Source organism: Scyliorhinus canicula, chromosome 1 (genome assembly GCF_902713615.1).
Source record: "Scyliorhinus canicula chromosome 1, sScyCan1.1, whole genome shotgun sequence".
NCBI classification, from domain to species: Eukaryota; Metazoa; Chordata; class Chondrichthyes; order Carcharhiniformes; family Scyliorhinidae; genus Scyliorhinus; species Scyliorhinus canicula.
This window is the reverse complement of record NC_052146.1, coordinates 269,719,863-269,744,657: the sequence shown is the minus strand read 5'-3', so window position 1 is coordinate 269,744,657 and position 24,795 is coordinate 269,719,863. Positions and strand designations below refer to the sequence as shown.

The 24,795-nt window shown below is 49.0% G+C and overlaps 2 protein-coding genes across 5 annotated transcripts in view; one reads left to right on the top strand and one right to left on the bottom strand.

The window, feature by feature from the left end:
* pigf (phosphatidylinositol glycan anchor biosynthesis, class F) overlaps positions 1–7,894 on the bottom strand; it is an 86,657-nt gene extending 78,763 nt beyond the window's left edge. Inside the window, exons 1-2 of one of the 4 annotated variants that reach the window (XM_038813147.1) lie at positions 7,396–7,894; positions 7,211–7,302 (exon numbers count right to left, since the gene is read on the bottom strand). In XM_038813147.1, coding sequence (XP_038669075.1) covers positions 7,211–7,302; positions 7,396–7,623 — 320 coding nt within the window. In that variant the 5' untranslated portion in view covers positions 7,624–7,894. The remainder of the gene's footprint in view (positions 1–7,210; positions 7,303–7,395) is intronic. The other 3 variants (XM_038813138.1, XM_038813158.1, XM_038813130.1) reach the window with 3 other exon arrangements.
* A 2,175-nt stretch (positions 7,895–10,069) lies between these two features.
* Positions 10,070–17,807, top strand: cript (cysteine-rich PDZ-binding protein). The gene is made up of 5 exons (XM_038813120.1): positions 10,070–10,166; positions 10,577–10,642; positions 10,733–10,787; positions 13,040–13,143; positions 16,389–17,807. Exons 1-5 carry the CDS (start codon positions 10,151–10,153, stop codon positions 16,451–16,453), a joined length of 306 nt encoding a protein of 101 aa, XP_038669048.1. The 5' UTR covers positions 10,070–10,150; the 3' UTR covers positions 16,454–17,807.
* The last annotated feature ends 6,988 nt before the right edge of the window (positions 17,808–24,795 follow it).

Sequence of the window (24,795 nt, the reverse complement as noted above, 5' to 3'; positions counted from 1 at the left end):
TGTCAGAAAAAGGAAGTAAACGGGTAGCCTTATTGATGTATTTAAGATATTAAACTGAATAGGTAAACTGGATCAAGGAGTGATGTTCAATATTAGCACAGTTCTGGAACAAGGGGATATACACTTAAAGCTTAGACCACAGGTGAATAACCAGTTAGGTGTAATCTCTTCACACGGCAGTTGGTGATTATTTGGGATAGCCTGACTGGATGTTCGAAATTTCAAAATGGTGATGGATATATTTTGGTGCACAAATCTACAAAAAGGCGTTACAGGTAAAATGTGGTGTGATGTCAGAGACGGTTGAGACCAGATGGAATCTAATTGTTTTTTGACAATGTACAGTCCAATTTCTTAAACACATTGGAACAAGATAAGGTTAAATAATGATACATCATGAATAACTTGATCGTCTTAGAGGAATGGCCCAAACTTACTTAAAATTAGCTGCAGATTTGTTTCTGGGGGCACGATTCGCCGTTTGGTAGACCACAGGCACGATCTACTGAGCGGAAACAAAGTCCCATAGCGCACACGATTAGCCGGCTGTTTCCCAGTTCTCAGAGCGCCGAAAAACACCACGCTATTGAACGGCCATTCGGGGGGCTCAGAGGGGAATGTACGGCTGAGGCCGCACTTAGGAGCTCTGCTCGCCGGAAATCCTCAGCGCTGGGAAAGATCGGGACGCCATCTTACATAGAACATACAGTGCAGAAGGAGGCCATTCGGCCCATCGGGTCTGCACCGACCCACTTAAGCCCTCACTTCCACTCTTATCCCCGTAACCCAATAAACCAACCCAACGTTTTTGGTCACTAAGGGTAATTTAGCATGGCCAATCCACCTAACCTACATGTCTTTGGACTGTGGGAGGAAACCGGAGCACCCGGACGAAACCCACGCAGTCACGGGGAGAACGTGCAGACTCCGCACAGACAGTGACCCAACGGGGAATCGAACCTGGGACCCTGGCACTGTGAAGCCACAGTGCTAGCCACTTATGCTACCAGTGCTAGCCACTTGACCACCCAACATGATCCCCAAACTCACCCCAAGCCCCAACTCACTGATAAGGGGGTCCTTGGCACCCCTGCACTCACCCTGGCAGGGCCATATAGGCACCTTTGCAGTGCCAGGCCGGTACCCAGGTGACACTGCCAGGGCGTTAGGCTGGCAGTGCCAGGGTGCTAAGGTGGCACCAGCAGTGATAGGGTGCCACCCTGCGCAGAGGCAAGCAACTGGGGACCTCAAATCCCCTGGGAGACTCCACGAGTGCTGTTCCACCTGGTCCTCGTTTGTGGGGACCAGCACTGAACGTTACTCGCCCAAGGTCTCCAAGGAGAGGGAGTTAGATCACATGCCTTAGGTTGATCTCGGGAATGCACATCAAAGTAATACGAGCAGTCTCACTCTAATATGCCAATTTGGCAGTAAGTGATCCTGCCAGCAACTCCTGGCATTTATTTATTTTTTTTAAAAATAATTTTTATTCAAATTTTCACAAAATATCAACAACAGAAAATACTAAGAACAGAAAGAACAACCCCCCCCCCCCCCCCCCCCCCCGGTGTATACAAACAAGAAGAAATAAATTAACACCCGTCATTAGCAAAGAACAAATATACACGTCCCTTCAGCCCAGAACAATGAGACCCCCCCCCCCCCCCCGGGTTGCTGCTGGTGCCGGCCTTTTTCTACCGTTCTGCCAGGAAATCTAGGAATGGTTGCCACCTCCTGAAGAACCCCTGCACTGACCCCTTCAGGGCAAATTTCACCCTCTCCAATTTAATAAACCCCGCCATACCGTTGATCCAGGCCTCCACGCTTGGGGGCCTCGCATCCATCCACTGAAGAAGAATCCTCCGCCGGGTTACTAGGGACGCAAAGGCCAGAATGCTGGCCTCTTTCGCCTCCTGCACTCCCGGCTCCTCTACAACCCCAAATATTGCGAGCCCCCAGTCCGGTTTGACCCTGGATCCTACCACCCTCGACACCGTCCTTGCTACGCCCTTCCAAAATTCCCCCAGCGCTGGGTATGCCCAGAACATATGGGCATGGTTTGCTGGGCTCCCTGAGCACCTAATACACCTGTCCTCGCTCCCAAAAAACCGGCTCATCCTTGTCCCGGTCATGTGAGCCCTATGCAGCACCTTGAACTGTATGAGGCTAAGCTTCGCACATGAAGAAGAGGAGTTCACCCTTCCTAGGGCCCACGTCTGCCCACGTCCCCTCCTCAATCTCCTCACCTAGCTCCTCCTCCCATTTACCCTTCAGCTCCTCCACCGAGGCCTCGTCTACCTCCTGCATCACTTGGTACGTCGCCGAGATCCTCCCCTCTCCAACCCACACCCCCGAGAGCACCCTGTCCTGGACCCCATGTGGCGGCAGCAGAGGGAACTCCGCCACCTGCCGCCTGACAAACGCCCTTACCTGCATGTACCTAAAGGTGTTCCCCGGGGGGAGCCCGAACTTCCCTTCCAGCTCACCCAGGCTCGCAAACTTCCCATCTACAAACAGGTCCCTCAACCTCCTAACTCCTGGCCAACTCAGGAACCCGCCATCAATTCTCCCCGGGACAAACCGGTGGTTCCCCCGTATCGGGGACCCCATCGAGGCCCCCACCTCCCCCCTGTGCCGTCTCCATTGCCCCCAAATTTTGAGGGTAGCCGCCACCACCGGGCTCGTGGTATACCTCGTTGGAGGGGGCGGCAGCGGCGCCGTTACGAGCGCCTCCAGGCTCGTGCCCACACAGGACGCCATCTCCATCCTCTTCCATGCTGCCCCATCCACATCCATTACCCACTTACGCACCATCGCTGCGTTAGCAGCCCAATAGTACCCACAGAGGTTGGGCAGCGTCAGCCCCCTCCCCCATATCCCTGCCCCGCTCCAAGAACACCCTTCTCACCCTCGGGGTCCCGTGCGCCCACACAAACCCCGTAATGCTCCTGTTAACCCGCCTGAAAAAGGCCTTCGAGATAAGGATGGGGAGGCACTGGAACAGGAACAGGAACAGAAATCTCGGGAGCACCGTCACCTTGACTGATTGCACCCTACCCACCAGAGACAGCGGCAACATGTCCCATCTCTTAAACTCCTCCTCCATTTGCTCCACCAGCCTTGTGAGGTTAAGCTTATGCAAGGCCCCCCAGCTCCTGGCCACCTAGACCCTCAAGTACCTGAAGCTCCTCTCCGCCCTTTTTAGTGGGAGCCTACCAATCCTCCCTCCTGGTCCCCCGGGTGTACAACTAACAGCTCGCTCTTCCCCAAGTTGAGCTTGTACTCCGAGAAATCCCCAAATTCCCGAAGAATCCTCATCACCTCCGGCATTCCCCCCACCGGATCCGCCACATACAACAATAGGTCATTCGCATAGAGAGACACTCGATGCTCCTCCCCACCCCGCACCAGCCCCCTCCAGTTCCTCGACTCCCTCAGCGGCATGGCCAGGGGTTCAATTGCCAGCGCAAAAAGCAGGGGGGACAAGGGACACCCCTGCCTCATCCCTCGGTATAACCGAAAATACTCCGACCTCCTCCTATTCGTGGCCACGTTCGCCATCGGGGCCTCATATAACAACCTCACCCACATGACAAACCCCTCCCCAAACCCGAACCTTTCCAGCACCTCCCACAAGTACCCCCACTCAACCCTATCAAAGGCCTCCTCCGCATCCAACGCCACCAATATGTCCGCCTCCCCTTCTACCGCCGGCATCAATATAACATTCAAGAGCCTCCGTATGTTAGTATTCAGCTGCCTCCCTTTCACGAACCCCGTTTGATCCTCGTGGATAACCTGCGGCACACAGTCCTCTATCCACGTGGCTAAAATCTTTGCTAACAGCCTGGCGTCTACATTTAAGACTGAGATCGGCCTGTATGCACCACATTTCCTCCCCTATCCTTAACTCCACCAATCTCCCTGGCCGCATCCCGCTTATGGAGCTGGTGCGCCAGCATCCTGCTCGCCTTCCCTCCATATTCATACACCGCTCCCTGTGCCTTCCTCCACTGAGCATCCGCCTTTCTGGTGGTTAACAAGTCAAACTCAGCCTGGAGACTACGCCGCTCCCTCAGCAATCCCTCCTCCAGAGCCTCCGCGTATCTCCTGTCCACCCTCACCATCTCCCCCACCAGTCTCTCCCTCTCTCTGCTCTCTCCTCTCCCTGTGGGCTCGAATGGAGATCAACTCCCCCCTAACCACCGCCTTCAGCGCCTCCCAGACCGTCCCCACTCGAACCTCTGCATTGTCATTGGCCTCCAGGTACCTCTCGATACATCCTCGAACCCGCCCACCCACCTCCTCGTCCGCCAGCAGCCCCACCTCCAAGCACCAAAGTGGACGCTGGTCTCTCTCCTCCCCTAGCTCAAGGTCCACCCAGTGCGGGGCATGGTCAGAAATGGCTATCGCCGAATACTCAGCATCTTCCACCCTCGCAATCAGCGCCCTACTCATAATGAAAAAATCAATCCGGGAATAGGCCTTATGCACATGGGAGAAGTATGAAAATTCCCTGGCCCTCGGCCTCGCAAACCTCCAGGGCTCCACCCCTCCCATCTGGTCCATAAACCCCCTCAACACTTTAGCCGCCGCTGGCCTCCGACCCGTCCTGGATCTGGATCGATCCAGTGGCGGATCCAGCACCATGTTGAAATCCCCCCCCCCCCCTACCCATTATCAGGCCCCCCGCCTCCAAATCTGGGATCCGGCCCAACATGCACCACATGAAACCCGCATCGTCCCAATTCGGGGCATATACATTGACCAGCACCACCCGCTCCCCCTGCAGCTTGCCGCTCACCATCACTCACCTCCCGCCGCTGTCTGCCACCACATTCGACGCCTCAAACGACACCCTCTTCCCCACCAGGATCGCCACCCCCCCCGATTTTTTGCATCCAGCCCCGAATGAAACACTTGGCCTACCCATCCCTTCCTCAATCTAACCTAATCCGCCACCTTCAGGTGCGTCTCCTGAAGAATGGCCACATCCGCCTTCAGCCCCTTCAGGTGCGCAAACACCCGGGCCCGTTTGACCGGCCCATTCAGTCCCCTCACATTCCAGGTTATCAGCCGGATCAGGGGGCTACCTGCCCCCCTCCCCCGTCGACTAGCCATTACCCTTCCTCAGTCCGCCACGTGCCCGCGCCTCCCACTCGGCCCATTTCCCACGGCGGCAAACTCCCGACTCGACCCCCTCTGCATACTTCAGCTCCTCCCTGGCCAGTCCAGCAGCTGCCCGGAAGCCAGGAGTATGAAGCCTCATAGCTCATTTAAATATTATCTGCATCACGACCAGCGAGGGCGTGATCCAGATCACGGCAGGCGTAGCGAGTCTTGTGACTTGCGATTAGTTCAGCCCCCGGCATGAGGCCCATTTAGGGGCTCTCCCGCGAAGCACCCAGCACAATGGAATCGGCGCCGGGCGCAACGCATTGCGAAAATCACCCCCGTGGTTTCTCCTGCATCTACAGTTATTAAGTATATAACTAAGAGATACATATTCTTCCTTTGACATAGGATTTACAGCACAGAAACAGGTCTTTTAGCCCACTGGTCTATGTCATTGCTTTACACGTCACACAAACCTTTGCCCGCCCTACTTTAGCTAAACCTATCAGCATACCCTTCTATTTTGTTCTCCTGCATACTCTTGTCTAGCTTTCCCTTAAAAGCATCCAAGCTATCCATTTCAACTAATCCACATGGTAGCAAGTTCCATATTCTAACACGAAGATAAAAGCAAATTACTGCGGATGCAGGAATCTGAAACAAAAACAGAAAATACTGGACCACCTCAGCAGATCTGACAGCATCTGTGGAGAGAGAAGGGAGCTAATGTTTCAAGTCTTGATGACTCTTTGTCAAAGCTAGAGAGAATTGGAAATGAGGTCAGATTTATACTGTAGGAGGGCAGCACGGTGGCACAGTGGTTAGCATTGCTGCCTACGGTGCTGAGGACCCGGGTTCGAATCCCGGCTCTGGGTCACTGTCCGTGAGGAGTTTGCACATTCTCCCCGTGTCTGCGTGGGTTTCACCCCCACAACCCAAAAGATGTGCAGGATAGGTAGATTGGCCACTCTAAATTGCCCCTTAATTGGAAAAAATAATTGGGTACTCTAAATTTATTTAAAAAAAAGATTTATACTGTAGTTGGGGGGGGCTGGGGCAGTGGGGCTGGATAGGTGGCCAGCGATAGTTGGAGATTGGCAAAGATGTCGAGGACAGAAGACAAAAGGAATGTAAATGGGGGTGATTAAGGCTAAGAAGGGTGCTGATAGTGGCGCAAAAAGAGGTTAGAATGTGTGACTGGCAGAACAAAGTTGAACAGTGTGTCAAAAGGCAACGAGGAAGAGATGGCCCAAATGGTGTGGGGATGGAGGGGGAACAATGGTGAGGGAAAAACAGATCAATGGAAGAAATTAAAATAAATTGATAGAAATAAAGAGAGATCACAGTCTGAAGTTGTTGAACTCAATGTTAAGTCCGGAAGGCTGTAGCGTGCCTAATCGGAAGATGAGGTGCTGATCCTCCAGTTTGCATTGGGCTTCACTGGAACATTGCAGCAGGCCAAGGATGGACATGTAGACGGGAGAGCAGGATGGTGAGTTCAAATGGCAAGCGACAGAAAGGCCTGGGTTGTGCTTACGGACACACCAGAGGTGTCACCCAGTCTGCATTTATTCTCTCCAATGTAGAGAAGACCGCATTGGGAGACTTCTCTTTTCTCATGAAAAGAGTCCAAGCCTAATTCAGTTTCTTTCCCGATTGATATAATCTCTCATTTCTGGTATTATTTGTATAAGTAATCATTTCCACCTTCTCCTGCGCTTCAATATTATTTTTGTCATGTGGCATCTAGAACTGCAGACAATTTTCTAAGCATGGGTAGGTTTAACATACCCTCTAAGTATATTCCTTTGGCCATGAACTCGTGTTTGAAAAGAAGTCCTTGGTAACAATTTTGAGTAGGTTACTTTTAGTTGTCCAAGGTGCCTGCTTATAAACTTCTTGTGTATACAATGTGGGGTCCTACACCAGTTTCCATTCACTCACCTTGAACAAAAGGAGCTACCTGTTTCCTCCATGACTTTCACAGTAATTTCATGATGTGTTAATGTAGGCCTGCTTGTGACACTAATAAAGATTATTATTATTAAAGCTAGAATAAAAGTCTTGAGTGAACTGCACTTAATTGTATACTTACACTAATAGTGGTGCTCCATATAAAACGATAATGCCATGAAATATTAGGCAGGAAGTGAAGAACAACAAACAGGATCTGAAGATCTTAGTGACCTAAAAAAAAGTTATGCAGCAAATGCAGATTATGTAACACCAGCTCAAAATGCACAGTGTGCAAAATATATGAAATATCCATCAGGATCTTACCTTGGTACTGGAGTTCATTTTGCCAGAGGTAGTGTTCGTTGGCAGCAATGAATACAAAACGATGGTAATAGCAGCAACAGTGCCAGAGCAAATACACAACCAGAGCAGGTGGGTTCCCATTACAGAAAAGTCCTCTAAAAATAAAGGGGGGACCAAGGTAGAAGCCACGATAGACAGGATGAGAATAATATGCGCAGAGAACATGCCTCTTAACTCAACATCCTTCATATTTGCCCCTGGACTTGTTACCGACTCGTCTGCAAAAAATGTTACAGCAGGAAAGGTTGCTGATAACGATTATTAATACTATTTTTTTGAAAAGCGGTTTCTGAAGCTGTCAGCTTTAATCAAATGTTGAGTTGACAGTGTTGATCCATCTGGATTCTCCCTTCCTCCCGGGTTCCAGGCCAGCCTCAATCCACACTCACCTTCACTACACAAGAAGCAGATAGACCGGCAGAGCGGCGGAAACACTCACCCCGTCACCGGCTGATTGGCAACACCATCCAGCCAATCAGAGCCAGGCTGCTGCCTGACCAGGAGAGGAGGGGAATGCCGAGTGGAATCTCTGCTCTGCTTCATGCAAAGAGGGACAGGCTGGAAACTGGGACATTTCAGCAAATCGTCAGAACAGTTTGACTGTCCCGACTAAACTGGGAATCTGCTCACCATGGGGCAGGTGTATCTGGGAGCAATTGTGTTGGGGGCGGGGGAAATACTGTCAGGTGTACCTTGGGGGGGGGGGGGGGGGATACGTCTCGGTGAACCTGGGGGAGTTAACATATCTGTGCCAAAGAATATTTCCATTCTTTCAAAAAAAAACTGCTACTGGTTTTTACAGAATGTCCAGACATGCAACTGTTACATTGCGTTCCCAGTTGATGTTATACCTAGACGGGAATGGATCTCTGGCTCAAAAAACTGTAACTTTTACTTATTTTTATAAAATGTGGAGAAAAAGAGTCACATGAGCACTAATTAACTTTAACAACAAGAAAATAGAACACATTTATTAAGAAGAAAAATTGGGTTATATGACAATACTTCTTTACTCCTCCACAGCTTAACAATTACTCACAGATTTTAGATGTTAACATGGATTACAAAGTACGTCTTAAACTACAATGGCCTCATTAACACAAAAAGTCTCTTTAAGCACACAAGATGATTGTGGTAAGACACACTCCTCTCTGAACCCAAGTGAATGTAGATTCTCCCTCAAAATCCCCCCAGACGATTCTTATACCTTGAGTCACCTTGTCTTACTGAGCTCCAGGTTCCACGTGAGTAATTTCAAATTCTGCTTTCAAAAGTCAAATCTTTTAAATTATGCTTTCCTCCGTTGCTTCCATCAAGATTTCGCTTTCAGGTTTTATATCTTTCCTTCCAGATTTCTTATCTTAAAGGCTTTTATACAAATTCCGAGATCCAACCATCAGTTTCCACAATTATTTAAAATAATGTCTCCCAGACTGTAGTAATTCCTGACAAACATTAACACTACTGCAGACAGCTTTCTGGCATTTCATGCTGCAATGCCGTTTTAACTCTGTGACTTTACTGAACAGTAATCTGTTCTGGTTCCCAGTTTCCTCTGTTCCGTTAACGCCAGACTTCTTAGAAACTTCTCTTCATTTCTCGAGTTTCCTTAACTAGCTGGACTTTAGGTTTCCGGCATCTGTTTTCTTTACCATTACTCTATAGTATGGTTTTCCTTCTAGCAAGGCTGAGAGAGGTGTTCCCTTTTATAGCCTCCTAAAAATAACTACTTACAGCAGAGCTGTGAGAGCTGCTTTCTCTCTCACTACCTATCTCCAGCTGTAATCAAATTCAACTAAAGTAAAACTTACAAGCTTCTCTCCCTGACAAGGCTCCAGTTGCTAAGCAACCACTGCTGGTTTATTTACTTTTCACACCATAGCCCTCTCTACTTACAATAGAATCACAGTTGGAATTGAATTCAACCCCCACACATACAAACACCTTTGTCCAGCATTAATCTAACGAGAGGTTTTACCCTTCCAGGCACTGAATCATTAAAGGCACTTAAAACTATCCCTTATTTCACCCTCTCCTCATCAGCCAGCAGGTGGCGGTGGCTTTAGCTCTGATTAAGTGGATGGTGTTGCCAGTCAGCCAGTGTCAGGGTTAGTGTTTCTGCTGCTTTGGGGGCAGGTTTTTCCTGTTCTTGTGTAATGAAGGTGAATGTGGGGTGACTCTGTCCTGTAGCCCGGGGAAGGGAGAATCAAGATGGATCAATACTGTTAGCTAAACATTTGATTAACGCAGCCAGTACCAGAACGACTTTAAAACATATATTATTAATAATCGTCAGCAGTAGCCTTTCCTGCTGTAACATTTTTTGTAGACGAATTGGTAACAATTCCAGGGACAAATATGAAGGATGTTGAGTTGAGAGGCACCAAAAGAAATGTAAATCCTTTAAAACTACCTTTGTGTTCCTAACATAACAGAAAAATCCCTTCAAGAACTTTTGAAAGTTTGCAATGATGTTCCACCGCAGTGACAGGCCTGTAAAATATGTAAGACTAAGAGTTTTTCATCATCCTGTGGGTGGATGTGCATTTATGCCAGGTTGATGAAAGCAGTAATAGCAGCTATAAACGGTACGGCACTAAGACCCGGGGGACAACTTCCTCTGAATGCTTGTGTTCTCAGCCAATGAGGGGTCAGCTTCCGGAGCGGAAATGAGATAGTTTGTTGCCGGATGTGAGGGATAGGAGAGGTGGCGACGATGGTGTGTGAGAAATGTGAGTCCTTGGCCCGGGGGACGGAGCGTGTGGGGTGGGGATGGCTATAGGGCGGTGCTGTCCTCCCATCGACTGTATCCCCACCAATTGCTGATCACCCAGGTGTCCTTCCCTGGTCCCCCACCATTAACGTTGCCCCTTTCCTGAGGTATTCCTTTTCCAAATCTGCTGTCACACCACCACAACAGAAACCCCACCCTCGGTTCCTCTGAACCCCTCTCCTGTGAAAGGTTGATGCCCGTGCCCCCTCTTGTCAAAACAGTGGCGAAGGAGTAGCTATGAATTTTGTATTCAAATAAGTGCAGGGTGCTGGTGGGGCTTTTGTAGTTGCGTTTCCCAGTCAATAAATATAAATCAAATTCTGAATGTTTCCCCATTATTGATGGTATTGTATGCATCTGTTCATGCAGGTGAAAAGAAGCTGGGAAGAGTTATTACTCCAGATACTTGGAAAGATGGATCAAGGAATACAATGGGTACTAACCCTATTCAATTGCTGCATGGATTGAAGTACTTTTTAATATTCACATGCTGTTTTAATTTAATTTGCCATGTTATTCATACAGAAAGCGGTGGCCGCAAGATCAATGAAAACAAAGCGTTGACTTCCAAAAAAGCAAGGTTGGTATAAATCTACATTTTTTTTAAAGATAATGTTGCTTCTGAAGGTTGAAGATGAACACTGGTTTCTTGCAGGTGCTTGCGGCACTTCAGTGATACTGCTTAAGTTGTAATTTTTAATGCATAAATCATAGAACTTACAGTGGAGAAGGCGGCCATTTGGCCCATCGAGTCTACACCGGCCCTTGGAAAGGGCACCCCACTTAAGCACACAGCTCCACCCTATCCCTGTAACCCGGTTACCCCACCCAACCGTTTTGGACACTAAGAGCAATTTATCATGGCCAATCCACCTAACCCACATATCTTTGGACTGTGGGAGGAAACCAGAGCACCCGGAGGAAACTCACGCAAACACGGGGAGAAAGTGCAAACTCCACACACAGTGACCCAAGCCGGGAATTGAACCTAGTACCATGGAGCTGTGAAGCAACTATGCTAACGTGCTGCCCCAGTTGGGCATTTTGAGTTTTTGACTACTGTTGTGCATAGCAACCTAGTAACTCAATTCTCATTGTGTAGAAATACATTTATTTTCAGTAGAAAGGATAAATATTTGGAGGCTGAACTGTAAATTAACAGCAGTGATCCAATTGCTGATTTAACCAGTTCTTGTGAACAACCTGAACTAAGAATTGAACCTGAAACCCTTATTTTATAGATTGGTACTATGTTTAAATAAGATACACTGGTTTTGAATTATGTTTTAAAGAAACATATTTTCATAATATCATAATTATATAATTGCCTTGCTAAAAGGGTTTTAAATTTGTCAGTTTGTATATTATTTAGTGATGAATTACATCTCTAAGAAAAGGGACCTGAAGAATTTGTCTACAATGCTAAATCATTTTGTTTACCTCCTGTGATTAATAAAGTTATGTGAACATATTTTAAAATCTACATCCATAGATATGGCATAGTTTTCAACGTGTACACCAATGGTGCCCATTTCTATATCACCACAATCTGTCTTGACTACCTCTTGCCGTTGTGCATCCATTGCTAACCTGCTTATTCAATGTCCTAGATTAACTGCATTTTTTCTCTTTTAAATTCACCATTAATAGGAAAAAAAGCTATTTTCTCTGCTGCAAATTTGTGCACCTGCCAGCAATTTCATCTCCTCCTTCCCGGGCTACTCGACCATACTTTGCCTCTTTATACTTCTAGCAGTGTCTGTCTCTGCCCCAACACCATTTACTGCAGTATTCTTAATCCAGCCCTGCAAAACTCCAATAATGCGGCCCTCTTCCCTACACTAGCAGGCATACAACAATAACTTGATTTACATTGTTATTTTCAAATCCATCCATCCAACTTCACAGCCCTGTGCGATATCTGGGCTCCTATTAATTCGGATCTCCTGCACATCTCCTCCGATTTCAATTGAAATGAAATGAAAATCGCTTATTGTCACGAGTAGGCTTCAATCAAGTTACTGTGAAAAGCCCCTAGTTGCCACATTCCGGCGCCTGTTCGGGGAGGCTGGTATGGGAATTGCTCCACCATTGGTGATTATGCTTTCAGTTGCCAAGGCTCCAAGCTCTGGAATTCTTTCCCTAATGGCACAGTAGCACAGTGGTTAGCACTGTTGCTTCACAGCACCAAGGACCGGTTGGGTCACTGTCTGTGCGGAGTCTGCATGTTCTCCCCATGTCTGCGTCGGTTTCCTCCCACATGTCCCGAAATACATGCTTGTTAGATGAATTGGACCTAATTCTCCCTCCGTGTACCCAAACAGGCACCATAGTAACTAGGGGATTTTCGCAGTAACTTCATTGCAGTGTTAATGTAAGCCTACCTGTGACACTAATAAAGATTATTATTAACCCTCTCCACATCTCTACTCCTTTAAGACATTCTTTAAAACCTACTTCTCTGACTATCTGTCAACTACCCTAAAGTTTCCTTATGTGGCTCAATGTTAAATTTAGATGGATTATGCTTCTCTGAAACATCTTGGGGCATTTGCCTATGTTGAAGTGCTGCTTAAATGCAAGATGATGATTTGGGGAAATTGACTGTGTAGCACACTTGTGTAAAAATATGGCTGGCTTACATTAGTCGCACACTTGTATGTTTTGTGTGAAGTTTGAGACAACTTGCACTTGTATAGTGCCTCTTAAGGAAACGCTTCAAAGTGGATCACTGTAGCTTGATCAGATAAAATACCGAAACCTGCCTTTTCTAAAGTCTTGAGTTCAGAAATCGTTCAATGATAATTTGACAAGAATTACTTTTTCCCCTAGGTTTGATCCTTATGGAAAGAGCAGATTTTCAGTTTGTCGTATCTGTAAAAGTGCGGTTCACCAATCTGGTTCTAACTATTGTCAAGGATGTGCATACAAAAAAGGTATGTGTTGGTTATTTTGTTTTATTGATTTCACCTAAAAGGAAAACTCAAAATTAAACTCTAAGTTAATAATGTTCATAATTAATCTGAATCTGAATGGGCCTTTCAATCAATCTGGGAATTTCTGAATGGGAATCGGGTCTGAATTAATCTGAAAATGAATCCGAGTCAGTCTAAATGTGAATTGGAATCCATCTGAATGGGACTTTCAGTTAATCTCTGCACCCTCTCCAGTGCAAAACCAAAGTTTTGTACAACTCCAACAGAACTTCCCTGCTCTTAACTATGCCATGACTGATAACAGCTAGTGCCCCATATTCCTTACCAGCCTGTTAACCTGTCCTGCTGCCTTCAGGGATCTGTGGACAAGCACCTCGAGATCCCGCTGTTGCTCTGAGCTTCCTGGTCTGCAAATCCCTAGTTTATCTCTACCACCCTTCTTGAAAAGTGGAACCGTATTAGCTGTCCTCCAAACCTCGGGCATTTCCCCTGTGGCCAGGGAGGAATTAAACATTTGGGTTAGAGCCCCTGGAATTTCCTCTCTTGCCTCCCACTGTAACTTGCAACACAACTCATTCAAACCTGGGGACATGTCCACTTTTAAGCCTGCCAACACCTGCAATACCTCTCGTGAGATCACAACATCCATATCACCATGAGATCACCCAGCCACTCGCTGATTGGACAAGATCACAAGGTTTCTGATTGGATGAAAACACAGAATTCAACTTGCATTTTTGATTAACCGATTAATTCAAGGGGAATGGAATATAAAAATAGGGAATTCTTGCTAAATCTATGCAAGGCACCAGTTAGACCACACTTTGAATACGGCGAATTTGGACCCCTGTCTAGTGAAAGATAGATTAAGGATAGGCAGTGTCATAAATAAATTATCTTTATTGTCACAAGTAGGCTTACATTAACACTGCAATGAAGTTACTGTGAAAAGCCCCTAGTCACCACATTCCAGCGCCTGTTCGGGTACACAGGGAGAATTCAGAATTCTCAGCTGGTACGCAAATTGAACCCGCGCTGATGGCCTTGTTCTGCATAACAAACCAGCTGTCTAGCCCACTGAGCTAAACCAGCCCCAGTGGTATTATCACTCGACTAGTAAACCAGAGACCCAGAGTCATGCTCCGGGGACCCGGGTTTGAATCCAGCCATGGCAGATGGTGAAATTTGAACTCAATAAAAATCTAGAATTAAAAGTCTAAAGGTGACCATGAAACCATTGTCAATTGTTGTAAAAACCAGTTGTTTCACTAATGCCCTTTAGGGAAGGAAATCTGTCGTCCTTACCTGGTGTGTTCTACATGTGACTCCACACCCACAGCAATATGGTTGACTCTTAAATGCTTTCCGGGATGAGCAATAAATGCTGGCCTAGCCAGCGATGCCCACATCCCATGAACAAATGATTTAAAAAATACATTGGCATTGTCGTCAGTCAAAGAAGGTCCACGAGATGGATCCTGGGTATGGAAGGTAGGTTGGGCCAATACTCATTAATAGTTTAGAAGAATGAGAGGTGGCCACTTTGAGACATATAGGTGGGGAGGAGGGGGGGGGGGGGGGGGGGGTCTTGGCTTGTTTCCCCTTGTGGGAGAGTATAAGACCAGAGGGCATAATCTCATTGTAATGGTTGGACCATTTAAGACAGATGGAATTTCTTCTGAGCGTAATGGGTCTGTGGAATTCTTTACTGCAGAGGATGGGTCATTAAATATGTCTGAGACAGAATTTTAATAGGAAGGGAGTCCGGTATTGGGGATAAGGTGGGAAAGTGGAGTTGAGAATTATCAGACCAGATCATCCATCTCCTATGTCTTGTGGTCTGTTGGTCCAACCAGCACCTCCTTTTCCCATGTCGGATAACAGACGTTTTAGTGTGTTTTTCAGCAAATTAATTTTTTTGCATTCCTACTTAAAGGAAAATTCAGAAATCATGTTTTTTTTTCTCCATTTACACCAGTCTGTTAAATGGCTATATAAAGTACAAAGGTTGCAGATTTGAAACACAAACAGAAAATACTGAAATCCCAATAGGTAATTGGCACCAGGAGGTACTAGGCAGGACCATAAGACATAGAAGCAGAATTAGGCCACTTGGCCCATCGAGTCTGCTCCGCCATTCAATCATGGCTGATATTTTTCTCATCCCCATTCTCCTGTCTTCTCCCCATAATCCCTGATCCCCTTATTAATCAAGACCCTATCTATCTATGTCTTAAAGACACTTAGTATTTGGCTTCCACAGCCTTCTGCGGCAAAGAGTTCCACAGATCCATCACCTTCTGGCTGAAGATATTCCTCCTCATCTCTGTTTTAAAGGATCGTCCCTTTAGCCTGAGATTGTCTCCTCTGGTTCTAGTTTTTCCTACAAGTGGAAACATCCTCACCATGTCCACTCTATCCAGGCCTCGCAGTATCCTGTAAGTTTCAATAAGGTCCCTCTTCATCCTTCTAAACTCCAACGGGTACAGACCCAGAGTCCTCAACCGTTCCTCATAAGACAAGCTCTTCATTCCAGGGATCATTCTTGTGAACCTCCTTTGCACCCTTTCCAAAGCCAGCACATCTTTCCTTCGATATGAGGCCCAAAACTGCTCACAATATTCCAAATGGGGTCTGACCAGAGCCTTGTACAGCCTCAGAAGTACATCCCTGGTCTTGTATTCTAGCCCACTCGACATGAGTGCTAATATTGCATTTGCGTTCCTAACTGCCAACTGAACCTGCACGATAACCTTAAGAGAATCGTGAACAAGAACTCCCAAGTCCTTTTGTGCTTCTGATTTCCTAAGCATTTCCCCAGATAGTCTGATAGCAGCTGCTTTGAAAATAAAATCTACTTGAGATTGCTGAATTTTTGTTGGTTAACGCCATTGAGTGTTATGGAGAAGGGTAGGTAAATGGAGTGGAGATGCAGATCAGCTACGATCTAATTGTCTAATTAACCCCATGGCTAAATAGCTAAATAGCCCAATCCTGTTCCTATGTTATCATTTCGGTATGTGGGATTTTTGTTTCTACCCTCAACCTCTGTTCACATAAATCCTGTTTATCTGTACAATTTTCTGGTACTCGAGGGTCTATCCCAAAATGTCTCTTCTTCCCACAGGCTCTGCTTGATTGATTTTTGATATCTGCAGAATTTAACGTTTTGATTTGTTTTTTAAGATCTTGGTCAACTGAATTCCAAATGTTTGAACATTAAACAGATTTTTCTTTTGTTACAGGCATCTGTGCAATGTGTGGCAAAAAAATCTTGGATACTAAAAACTACAAGCAGACATCTGTATAACTTCATTTCAAAGATATGCTTATGGGCTCATTGCTTGTCATTGAAGCATCTGACCGATATGTGCATGAGCACATTAATGACTACATCTTGCAACCCTGTATGAGATAATGGACCTGCGTATTTCTAAAGCAGAAAACTGTCAAGGAGACAAGCAAATAAATTTATTTCCGAAGTTAACATCTATTAACATGTATATTTTAAAATGCTTTTTGAAAGTGATGTGCTGTCACCTAATGTGTGGCTTGACAGGTGACAAATAACCCAAGCCAGAAACTGGCAAGATGTGATCAGCAATGAAGTCTAGAGTACACGATGACACATTAGTTCTTTCCATTGCCCATTTGCAGTAAACGAAAATATTCGTGTGGCAGCAAGCGCTCTGAAACATTGAAGTAGACCGCTTTTATTGTCACTATTATATCTATCTGGCTTTACAAACTAAACTTTGGGAAACATCTTTACCGAACTGTCCCTTGCTGATTTACTATCTTAGCTTCACTTTGCTCTGGATTGGGAAGTGAGAATATTTATCAAGACTTATGTAATTCATGTTTTTTTTTCTTTTATTGAAGTTAACATTTTACTCAATTACTGAATTCATAAGTAATTTTGTAATCTTCAACTTTTTTTGTGTGAGATAAAAGTTATTCTTTCATTTGAAGAAGCTCTCGTCTATTAACAGTTGTTAATTCAATTATTGCCTTTAAAGTCCTGGTACCAGCGTGGTTTAAACATTTGGTGGTTGTTCTGATGACCATGTTCCCTGTTGATCTGATGACCATGTTCCCTATGTTCTGTACCTCTTCATCCCTGCTTGGAAACACTAACCATCTGCCATTATTTTGAACATCTTTAAAACCTAGTGTCTTGCACTATCCACTTTTAAATAAGTTGCCATCACCTGGCTTCTGAGAATTACGCTCATTCCTATTTTCTCTCCCCCACCCCATTCCTTTTATCTTGCCTCATTCTATTAACTCTTTTTGTTTTTGAACTCAGGAATTCCCCAAGTTTCTGTCCTTTCTGCCTCTCAGCACATTCTCAACCATAGTTCTGTGCTGCTAAATTGCTGTTTTCTTTCAGATCACACTTTGTGCTGACAGCTTTAAGACCTCTTATGGATCTCCTCCTTCATGGCCTCCAGTAAGAAGGGATGTTTGTTTCAATTGTTCAAGGATCAAATTTTGAATTTGTGGGAAATATTCTGCTTTTTTCAAAGAAAAAGGGCAGGTTTGGACAGAGATTGGTAACATGGGTCATCATGTTTTCAGATTTGTTGTTGCACAGAACACATAAGGGCTTAATTGAGGATGTGTAATTCATATTAATAAAGGCTTTGCCATCCAGAACTGGATATTCTCTGCTTCAGGTGGAAGCCTTGTCCAATGTTAAATCAGTTATTGAAACTGGGTGTCAAACTTCCGGTGGCATCTATGAAGGAGTAGGTCGAACATTTGGTGGCTCCCGCTCGTGTTGGACCTTTGGACCTTTTCCCCCGATTTTTTTTTTGTCGGACTTGATTCGGCAAATTGATGGTGGAGGCAATTGTGGAGTGGATTCCTACCGAAGTGCATGGAGAGGCTGACCGAAGTGCTCGCAAAGGAAGAAATAGGTGAACAGCGAAGGCTTGGGCTGAAGCTGCAGCGGGAGAAAGCATGGCAGACAACCGGGGCCCAGGCTTGTCGACCCTTCAGTCGACGGAACAGCTGATGCAGTTTATTCAGGAGGGCTTCGCCAAGCAGAAATAGGAATGCTTGGACCCGATTTAAAGAATCAATTGCGCGGCTGGAACTTAGATTGGACGCCCAAGACCGGGCAATCCAGAAAGTAGAAAAGGTGCTGGCTGAGCAGGAGGAACATCAAACAGTGGTGGAGTTGGAGGTGGGGATGCTGAGAGACCAGCAGAAAAGGCTCCTGGAGAAGGTGAAGGACTTAGAGAATAGATTCCACTGGCAGAACCTGTGAATCGTCGGTCTCCTGGAGGAGTCTGAAGGAGCGGGCACTGGGGCATACATAGTGGGCATGTTCGAGAAATTACTGGGGGATGGGGCGTTCTCCCGATCCTTGGAGGTACACGGGGCTCACAGAGCGCTCGTGAGGAAGCTGCGAGTGGTGGAGCCCCCCCTCCCCGAGAGCAATGGTGGTGAGATTCCACAGGTACTTGGAGCGTATTTTACGGTGGGCCAGGCAGACACAGAGTAGTAAATGGGAGAACAGTATCCAGCGGATCTATCAGGATCTGAGTGCGGATGTAGCCAGGAGAGGAGTGGTGTTCAATCAGATAAAGTCGACCCTTTTTCAGAAAAAGATTACGTTTGGACTGCTGTATCCGGTCCGTCTTTGGGTCACGTATGAGGAACAACATTTTGATTTTGAGTTGCCCGAGGAAGTGATGGACTTCACTAGAAGGAAAGGACTGGTGGCGGACTGAGGTCTTTGAACTTTGCTGCAGTGCTCATGTTAAAAAAGGTTATTGTTTTTCGGATGTTATTTGTAATGCCTTCTGTACTGACCTTTTGTTTTTACCGTTCTGCCATCTGAAAAACCCCTGCACTGACCCCCTTAGGGCAAATTTCACCCTCTCCAATTTAATAAACCCTGCAATATCGTTGACCTAGGCCTCCATGCTTCCACTGAAGAAGAATCCTCCGCCGGGCTACAAGGGACGCAAAGGCCAGAACACCAGCCTCTTTCGCCTCCTGCACTCCCGGCTCCACTGCAACCCCAAATATTGCGAGTCCCCAGCCTGGATTGACCCTGGATCCTACCACCCTCGATACCGTCCTTGCCACACCCTTCCAAAATTCCCTCAGCGCTGGGCATGCCCAGAACATGTGGACATGGTTTGCTGGGCTCTCTGAGCACCTAATACACCTGTCCACTGTCCCAAAAATCCGGCTCATCCTTGTCCCGGTCATATGAGCCCTATGCAGTACCTTAAACTGTATGAGGCTAAGCCTCGCACACGAAGGGGAGGAGTTCACCCTTCCTAGGGCATCTGCCCATGTCCCCTCCTCAATCTCCTCACCCAGCTCCTCCTCCCATTTAGCTTTCAGCTCCTCCACCGAGGCCTCGTCTACCTCCTGCATCACCTGGTGCACTTCCGAGATCCTCCCCTCTCCAACCCATACCCCCGAGAGCATCCTGTCCTGGACCCCACGCGGCGGCAGCAGGGGGAACCCCGCCACCTGCCGCCTGACAAACGCCTTTACTTGCATGTACCGAAAGGTGTTCCCGGGGGGAGCTGAATTTCCCTTCCAGCTCACCCAGGCTCACAAACTTCCCGTCTATGAACAGGTCCCCCAGCCTCCTGACACCTGCTCTGTGCCAACTCAGGAACCCGCCATCAATTCTCCCCGGAACAATCCGGTGGTTCCCCCGTATCGGGGACCCCATCGAGGCCCCCACCTCCCCCCTGTGCCGCCTCCATTGCCCCCAAATCTTGAGGGTAGCTGCCACTACCGGGCTCGTGGTATACCTCGTTGGAGGGAGCGGCAGTGGCGCCGTTGCCAGCGCTTCCAGGCTCGTACCCACACAGGATGCCATCTCCAGCCTCTTCCATGCCGCCCCCACCCCGTCCATTACCCACTTATGCACCATCGTGCGTTGGCAGCCCAATAATACCCACAGAGGTTGGGCAGCGCCAGCCCCCCCTATCACTGCCCCGCTCCAAGAACACCCGTCTCACCCTTGGAGTCCCGTGTGCCCACACGAACCCCGTAATGCTCCTGTTAACCTGCCTGAAAAAGGCCTTCGGGATAAGGATGGGGAGGCACTGGAACAGGAACAGAAACCTCGGGAGCACCGCCATCTTGAGTGACTGCACCCTACCCGCCAAAGACAGCGGCAGCATGTCCCACCTCTCAAACTCCTCCTCCATTTGCTCCACCAGCCTTGTGAGGTTTAGCTTATGCAAGGCCCCCCAGCTCCTGGTCACCTGAACCCCCAAGTACCTGAAGCTCCTCTCCGCCCTTTTCAGTGGGAGCCTCCCAATCCCCCCCTCCTGGTCCCCCGGGTGTACCACAAACAGCTCGCTTTTTCCAAAGTTAAGCTTATACCCTGAGAAATCCCTAAATTCCCGGAGAATCCCCATCACCACCGGCTTTCCCCCCACCGGGTCCGCCACATACAACAATAGGTCATCCGCATAGAGCGACACTCGGTGCCCCTCCCCACCCCGGACCAGCCCCCTCCAATCCCCTGGCTCCCTCAGCGCCATAGCCAGGGGTTCAATTGCCAGCGCTAAAAGTAGGGGGGACAGGGGACACCCATGCCTCGTCCCTCGGTATAGTTGAAAATACTCCGACCTCCTTATTCGTGGCCACACTCGCCATCGGGGCCTCATACAACAGCCTCACCCAACTGATGAACCCCTCCCCAAACCCGAACCTTTCCAGCACCTCCCACAAGTACCCCCACTCTACCCTATCAAAGGCCTTCTCCGCATCTAGCGCCACCACTATCTCTGCCTTCCCTTCCACCGCCGGCATCATAATAACGTTCAAGAGTCTCCGTATATTAGTGTTCAGCTGCCTCCCCTTCACAAACCCCGTTTGATCCTCGTGGATAACCTGTGGCACACAATCGTCTAACCTCATGGCTAAAATCTTTGCCAACAACTTGGCGTCCACTTTCAGGAGTGAGATCGGCCTGTATGACCCACACTGCAGGGGATCCTTGTCTCGCTTAAGGATCAAGGGGATCAGTGCCCGAGACATCGTCAGAGGCAAAGCCCCCCCCTCCCTCGCCTCGTTGAAGGTCCTAACCAACAGGGGGCCCAGCAGGTCTGCATACGCCTTGTAAAATTCAACCGGGAACCCATCCGGTCCCCACGCCTTCCCCGACTGCATGCTCCCTATCCCTTTAACCAGCTCCTCAAGCTCAACTGGCGCCCCCAGACCCTCCACCCGTCCCTCCTCCACCCTCGGGAATCTCATCCGGTCCAAAAAGCGCCCCATTCCCCCCCCTCTCCGTCGGAGGTTCGGACCGATATAGTCTCTCATAAAAGTCCCTGAAGACCCCATTAATGTCTACCCCCCTCCACACCACATTTCCTCCCCGGTCCTTAACTCCACCAATCTCCCAAGCCGCATCCCGCTTACGGAGCTGGTGTGCCAGCGTCCTACTTGCCTTCTCCCCATACTCGCACACCGCACCCTGAGCCTTTCTCCATTGAGCCTCCGCCTTTCTGGTGGTCAACAAGTCTAATTCAGCACGAAGGCTGCGCCGCTCCCTCAGCAATCCCTCCTCCGGGGCCTCCGCGTACCTCCTGTCCACCCTCACCATCTCCCCCACCAATCTCTCCCTTTCTCTCTGCTCCCCTCTCTCCCTGTGGACCCGAATGGAGATCAACTCCCCCCGAACCACCGCCTTCAGCGCCTCCCAGACCGTCCCCACTCGGACCTCCCCATTATCGTTGGCCTCTAGGTACCTCTCGATGCATCCTCGAACCCGCCCCCTCACATCCTCGTCCGCCAGCAGCCCCACCTCCAAGCGCCACAACGGGCGCTGGTCCCTCTCCTCCCCCAGCTCGAGGTCCACCCAATGCGGGGCATGGTCAGAAATGGCTATCGCTGAGTACTCAGCGTCTACTACCCCCGCAATCAGTGCCCTACTCAAAACAAAGAAGTCGATTGGGGAGTAGGCCTTCTGCACATGGGAGAAGTATGAAAATTCCCTGGCCCTCGGCCTCGCGAACCTCCAAGGATCCACCCCTCCCATCTGGTCCAAAAACCCCCTCAGCACCTTAGCCGCCACAGGCCTCCTACCCGTCCTGGAACTGGATCGATCCAGTGGCGGATCCAGCACCGTGTTGAAATCCCCCCCCCATTATCAGGCCCCCCACCTCCAAATCTGGAATCCGGCCCAACATGCGCCGCATGAAACCCGCATCATCCCAATTTGGGGCGTATACATTGACCAGCACCACCCGCTTCCCTTGCAGCTTGCCGCTCACCATCACTTACCTCCCGCCGCTGTCTGCCACCACACTCGACGCCTCAAACGACACCCTCTTCCCCACCAGGATCGCCACCCCCCGGTTTTTTGCATCCAGCCCCGAATGAAACACTTGGTCCACCCACCCCTTCCTCAATCTGACCTGATCCTCCACCTTCAGGTGCGTCTCCTGAAGTATGGCCATGTCCGCCTTCAGCCCCCTCAGGTGCGCGAACACGCGGGACCATTTGACCGGCCCATTCAGTCCCCTCACATTCCAGGTGATCAGCCGGATCGGAGGGTCACCTGCCCCCCTCCCCCGTCGACTAGCCATCACCCTTCCGTAGTCCGCCATGTGCCCGCGCCCCCCACTCAGCCCGTTCCCCACAACGACAGACCCCCATCCCAACCCCCTCTACCCGCTCCAGCTCCTTCTTGGCCATTCCAGCAGCAACCCGGTATCCCCCCCCCCGCCCAACCCTCCCCACCCCCCTCCCCCCCAAGCTAGGGCCCCCCTAGCTGCGTAACTCCGGTCATTGTACTTCCGTAAGTCAGCCGACTCCTGCTGACCCTGGCTGCTCCCGCCACCCCAATTACCCTCCCCAGTGTCCCCCAACCATTCCCCCAATGCCGACCCCGCTCCCTGCTTCTCCAGCGCGGGAGAGAGGCCCGCGCCCCCTATCCCAAGCCCCGCCCCCGACCCAAAACGCGGGAAGACAGGCACATGACCCAACAGGGCCGCGAACCCCACCCAAACCCGTAACCAGTGAAATAATAAAAATCCCAACATGATATGATAAAACACCCAAGTAAACAGATAACAGTCCCGAAAAGCAGAAAAGAAAAGGCAAGACAGCAAAAAAAAACATCGTCCAATAGAACCAAAAGAGCGAAAGGATATCAAGGACAAAGCCTCCGGGCTGCGTTAAATGTTCCCCAGCCCCCAGTCCTCCGTTCAAGTCCAGCTTCTCTGCCTGGACAGAAGTCCAGGCCTCCCCCGGGGAGTCAAAATAAAGTTGGCGGTCTTTATTTTTTTTTTAAATAATTTTTATTGGAATTTTTTACAGAAGGTATAAAAATATAACAACAAGTAATAATATGCAACAAACTGCCCCATAACACCCGCAACTCCCCCCAAACCGTAACAACACATGTATCCCACCCCCCCCCCCCCCCCCCCCCCACCCCAACAAGAGAACTTAACCATAAATTAAAATTAAATAAATCAAATTTAAATAAAATAAACAAACATAGTCATCGTCCCCCCACCCCCCCGGGTTGCTGCTGCTACTGTCCCAGTACCCTATCATTGAGCCAGAAAGTCGAGGAAAGGTTGCCACCGCTTAAAGAACCCTTGCACCGATCCTCTCAGGGCGAATTTGACCTTCTCTAGCTTAATAAAACCCGCCATGTCATTGATCCAGGTCTCCACGCTTGGGGGCCTCGCATCCTTCCATTGTAGCAAAATCCTTCGCCGGGCTACTAGGGACGCAAAGGCCAGCACACCGGCCTCTTTCGCCTCCTGCACTCCCGGCTCTACCCCAACCCCAAAGATCGCGAGTCCCCATCCTGGCTTGACCCTGGATCCCACCACCCTCGACACCGTCCTCGCCACCCCCTTCCAGAACTCCTCCAGTGCCGGGCATGCCCAGAACATATGGGCATGGTTCGCTGGACTCCCCGAGCACCTGACACACCTATCTTCACCCCCAAAGGACCTACTCATCCTCGTCCCAGTCATGTGGGCCCTATGCAGCACCTTGAATTGAATGAGGCTAAGCCGCGCACACGAGGAGGAAGAATTAACCCTCTCCAGGGCATCAGCCCATGTCCCGTTGTCGATCTGTTCCCCCAGTTTCCCCCTCCCACTTAGTTTTCAGCTCCTCTACTGACGCCTCTTCCACCTCCTGCATAAGCTTTTAGATATCGAATATCTTCCCCTCCACAACCCAGACCCCCGAAAGCACCCTGTCACTCACCCACCTCGCGGGGAGCGCAGGGAATCCCTCCACCTGCCGTCTAGCAAATGCCTTTACCTGCAGATACCTAAACATGTTTCCTGGGGGAGCCCAAATTTCTCCTCCAACTCCCCCAGGCTCGCAAACCTCCCGTCGATAAACAGGTCCCTCAGCTGTCTAATGCCCGCTCTGTACCATCCCTGAAATCCCCCATCCATGTTCCCCGGGACGAACCTATGGTTCCCCCTTAACGGAGCCTCCATCGAGCCCCCCACTTCTCCCCTATGTCGCCTCCACTGCCCCCAAATCTTGAGGGTAGCCGCCACCACCGGACTCGTGGTATACCTCATGGGAGGGAGCGGCCACGGCGCCGTTACCAGGGCCCCCAGGCTTGTATCCCCACAGGACGCTCTCTCCATCCGTTTCCATGCTGCCCCCTCCCCCTCC

Excerpts from the sequence above, each read along its gene's own strand:
- cript (XM_038813120.1), top strand. Across the intron at positions 10,788-13,039 it reads TTGACTTCCAAAAAAGCAAG|GTTTGATCCTTATGGAAAGA; the intron begins GTTGGTATAAAT and ends TTTTTCCCCTAG. Across the intron at positions 13,144-16,388 it reads AGGATGTGCATACAAAAAAG|GCATCTGTGCAATGTGTGGC; the intron begins GTATGTGTTGGT and ends CTTTTGTTACAG.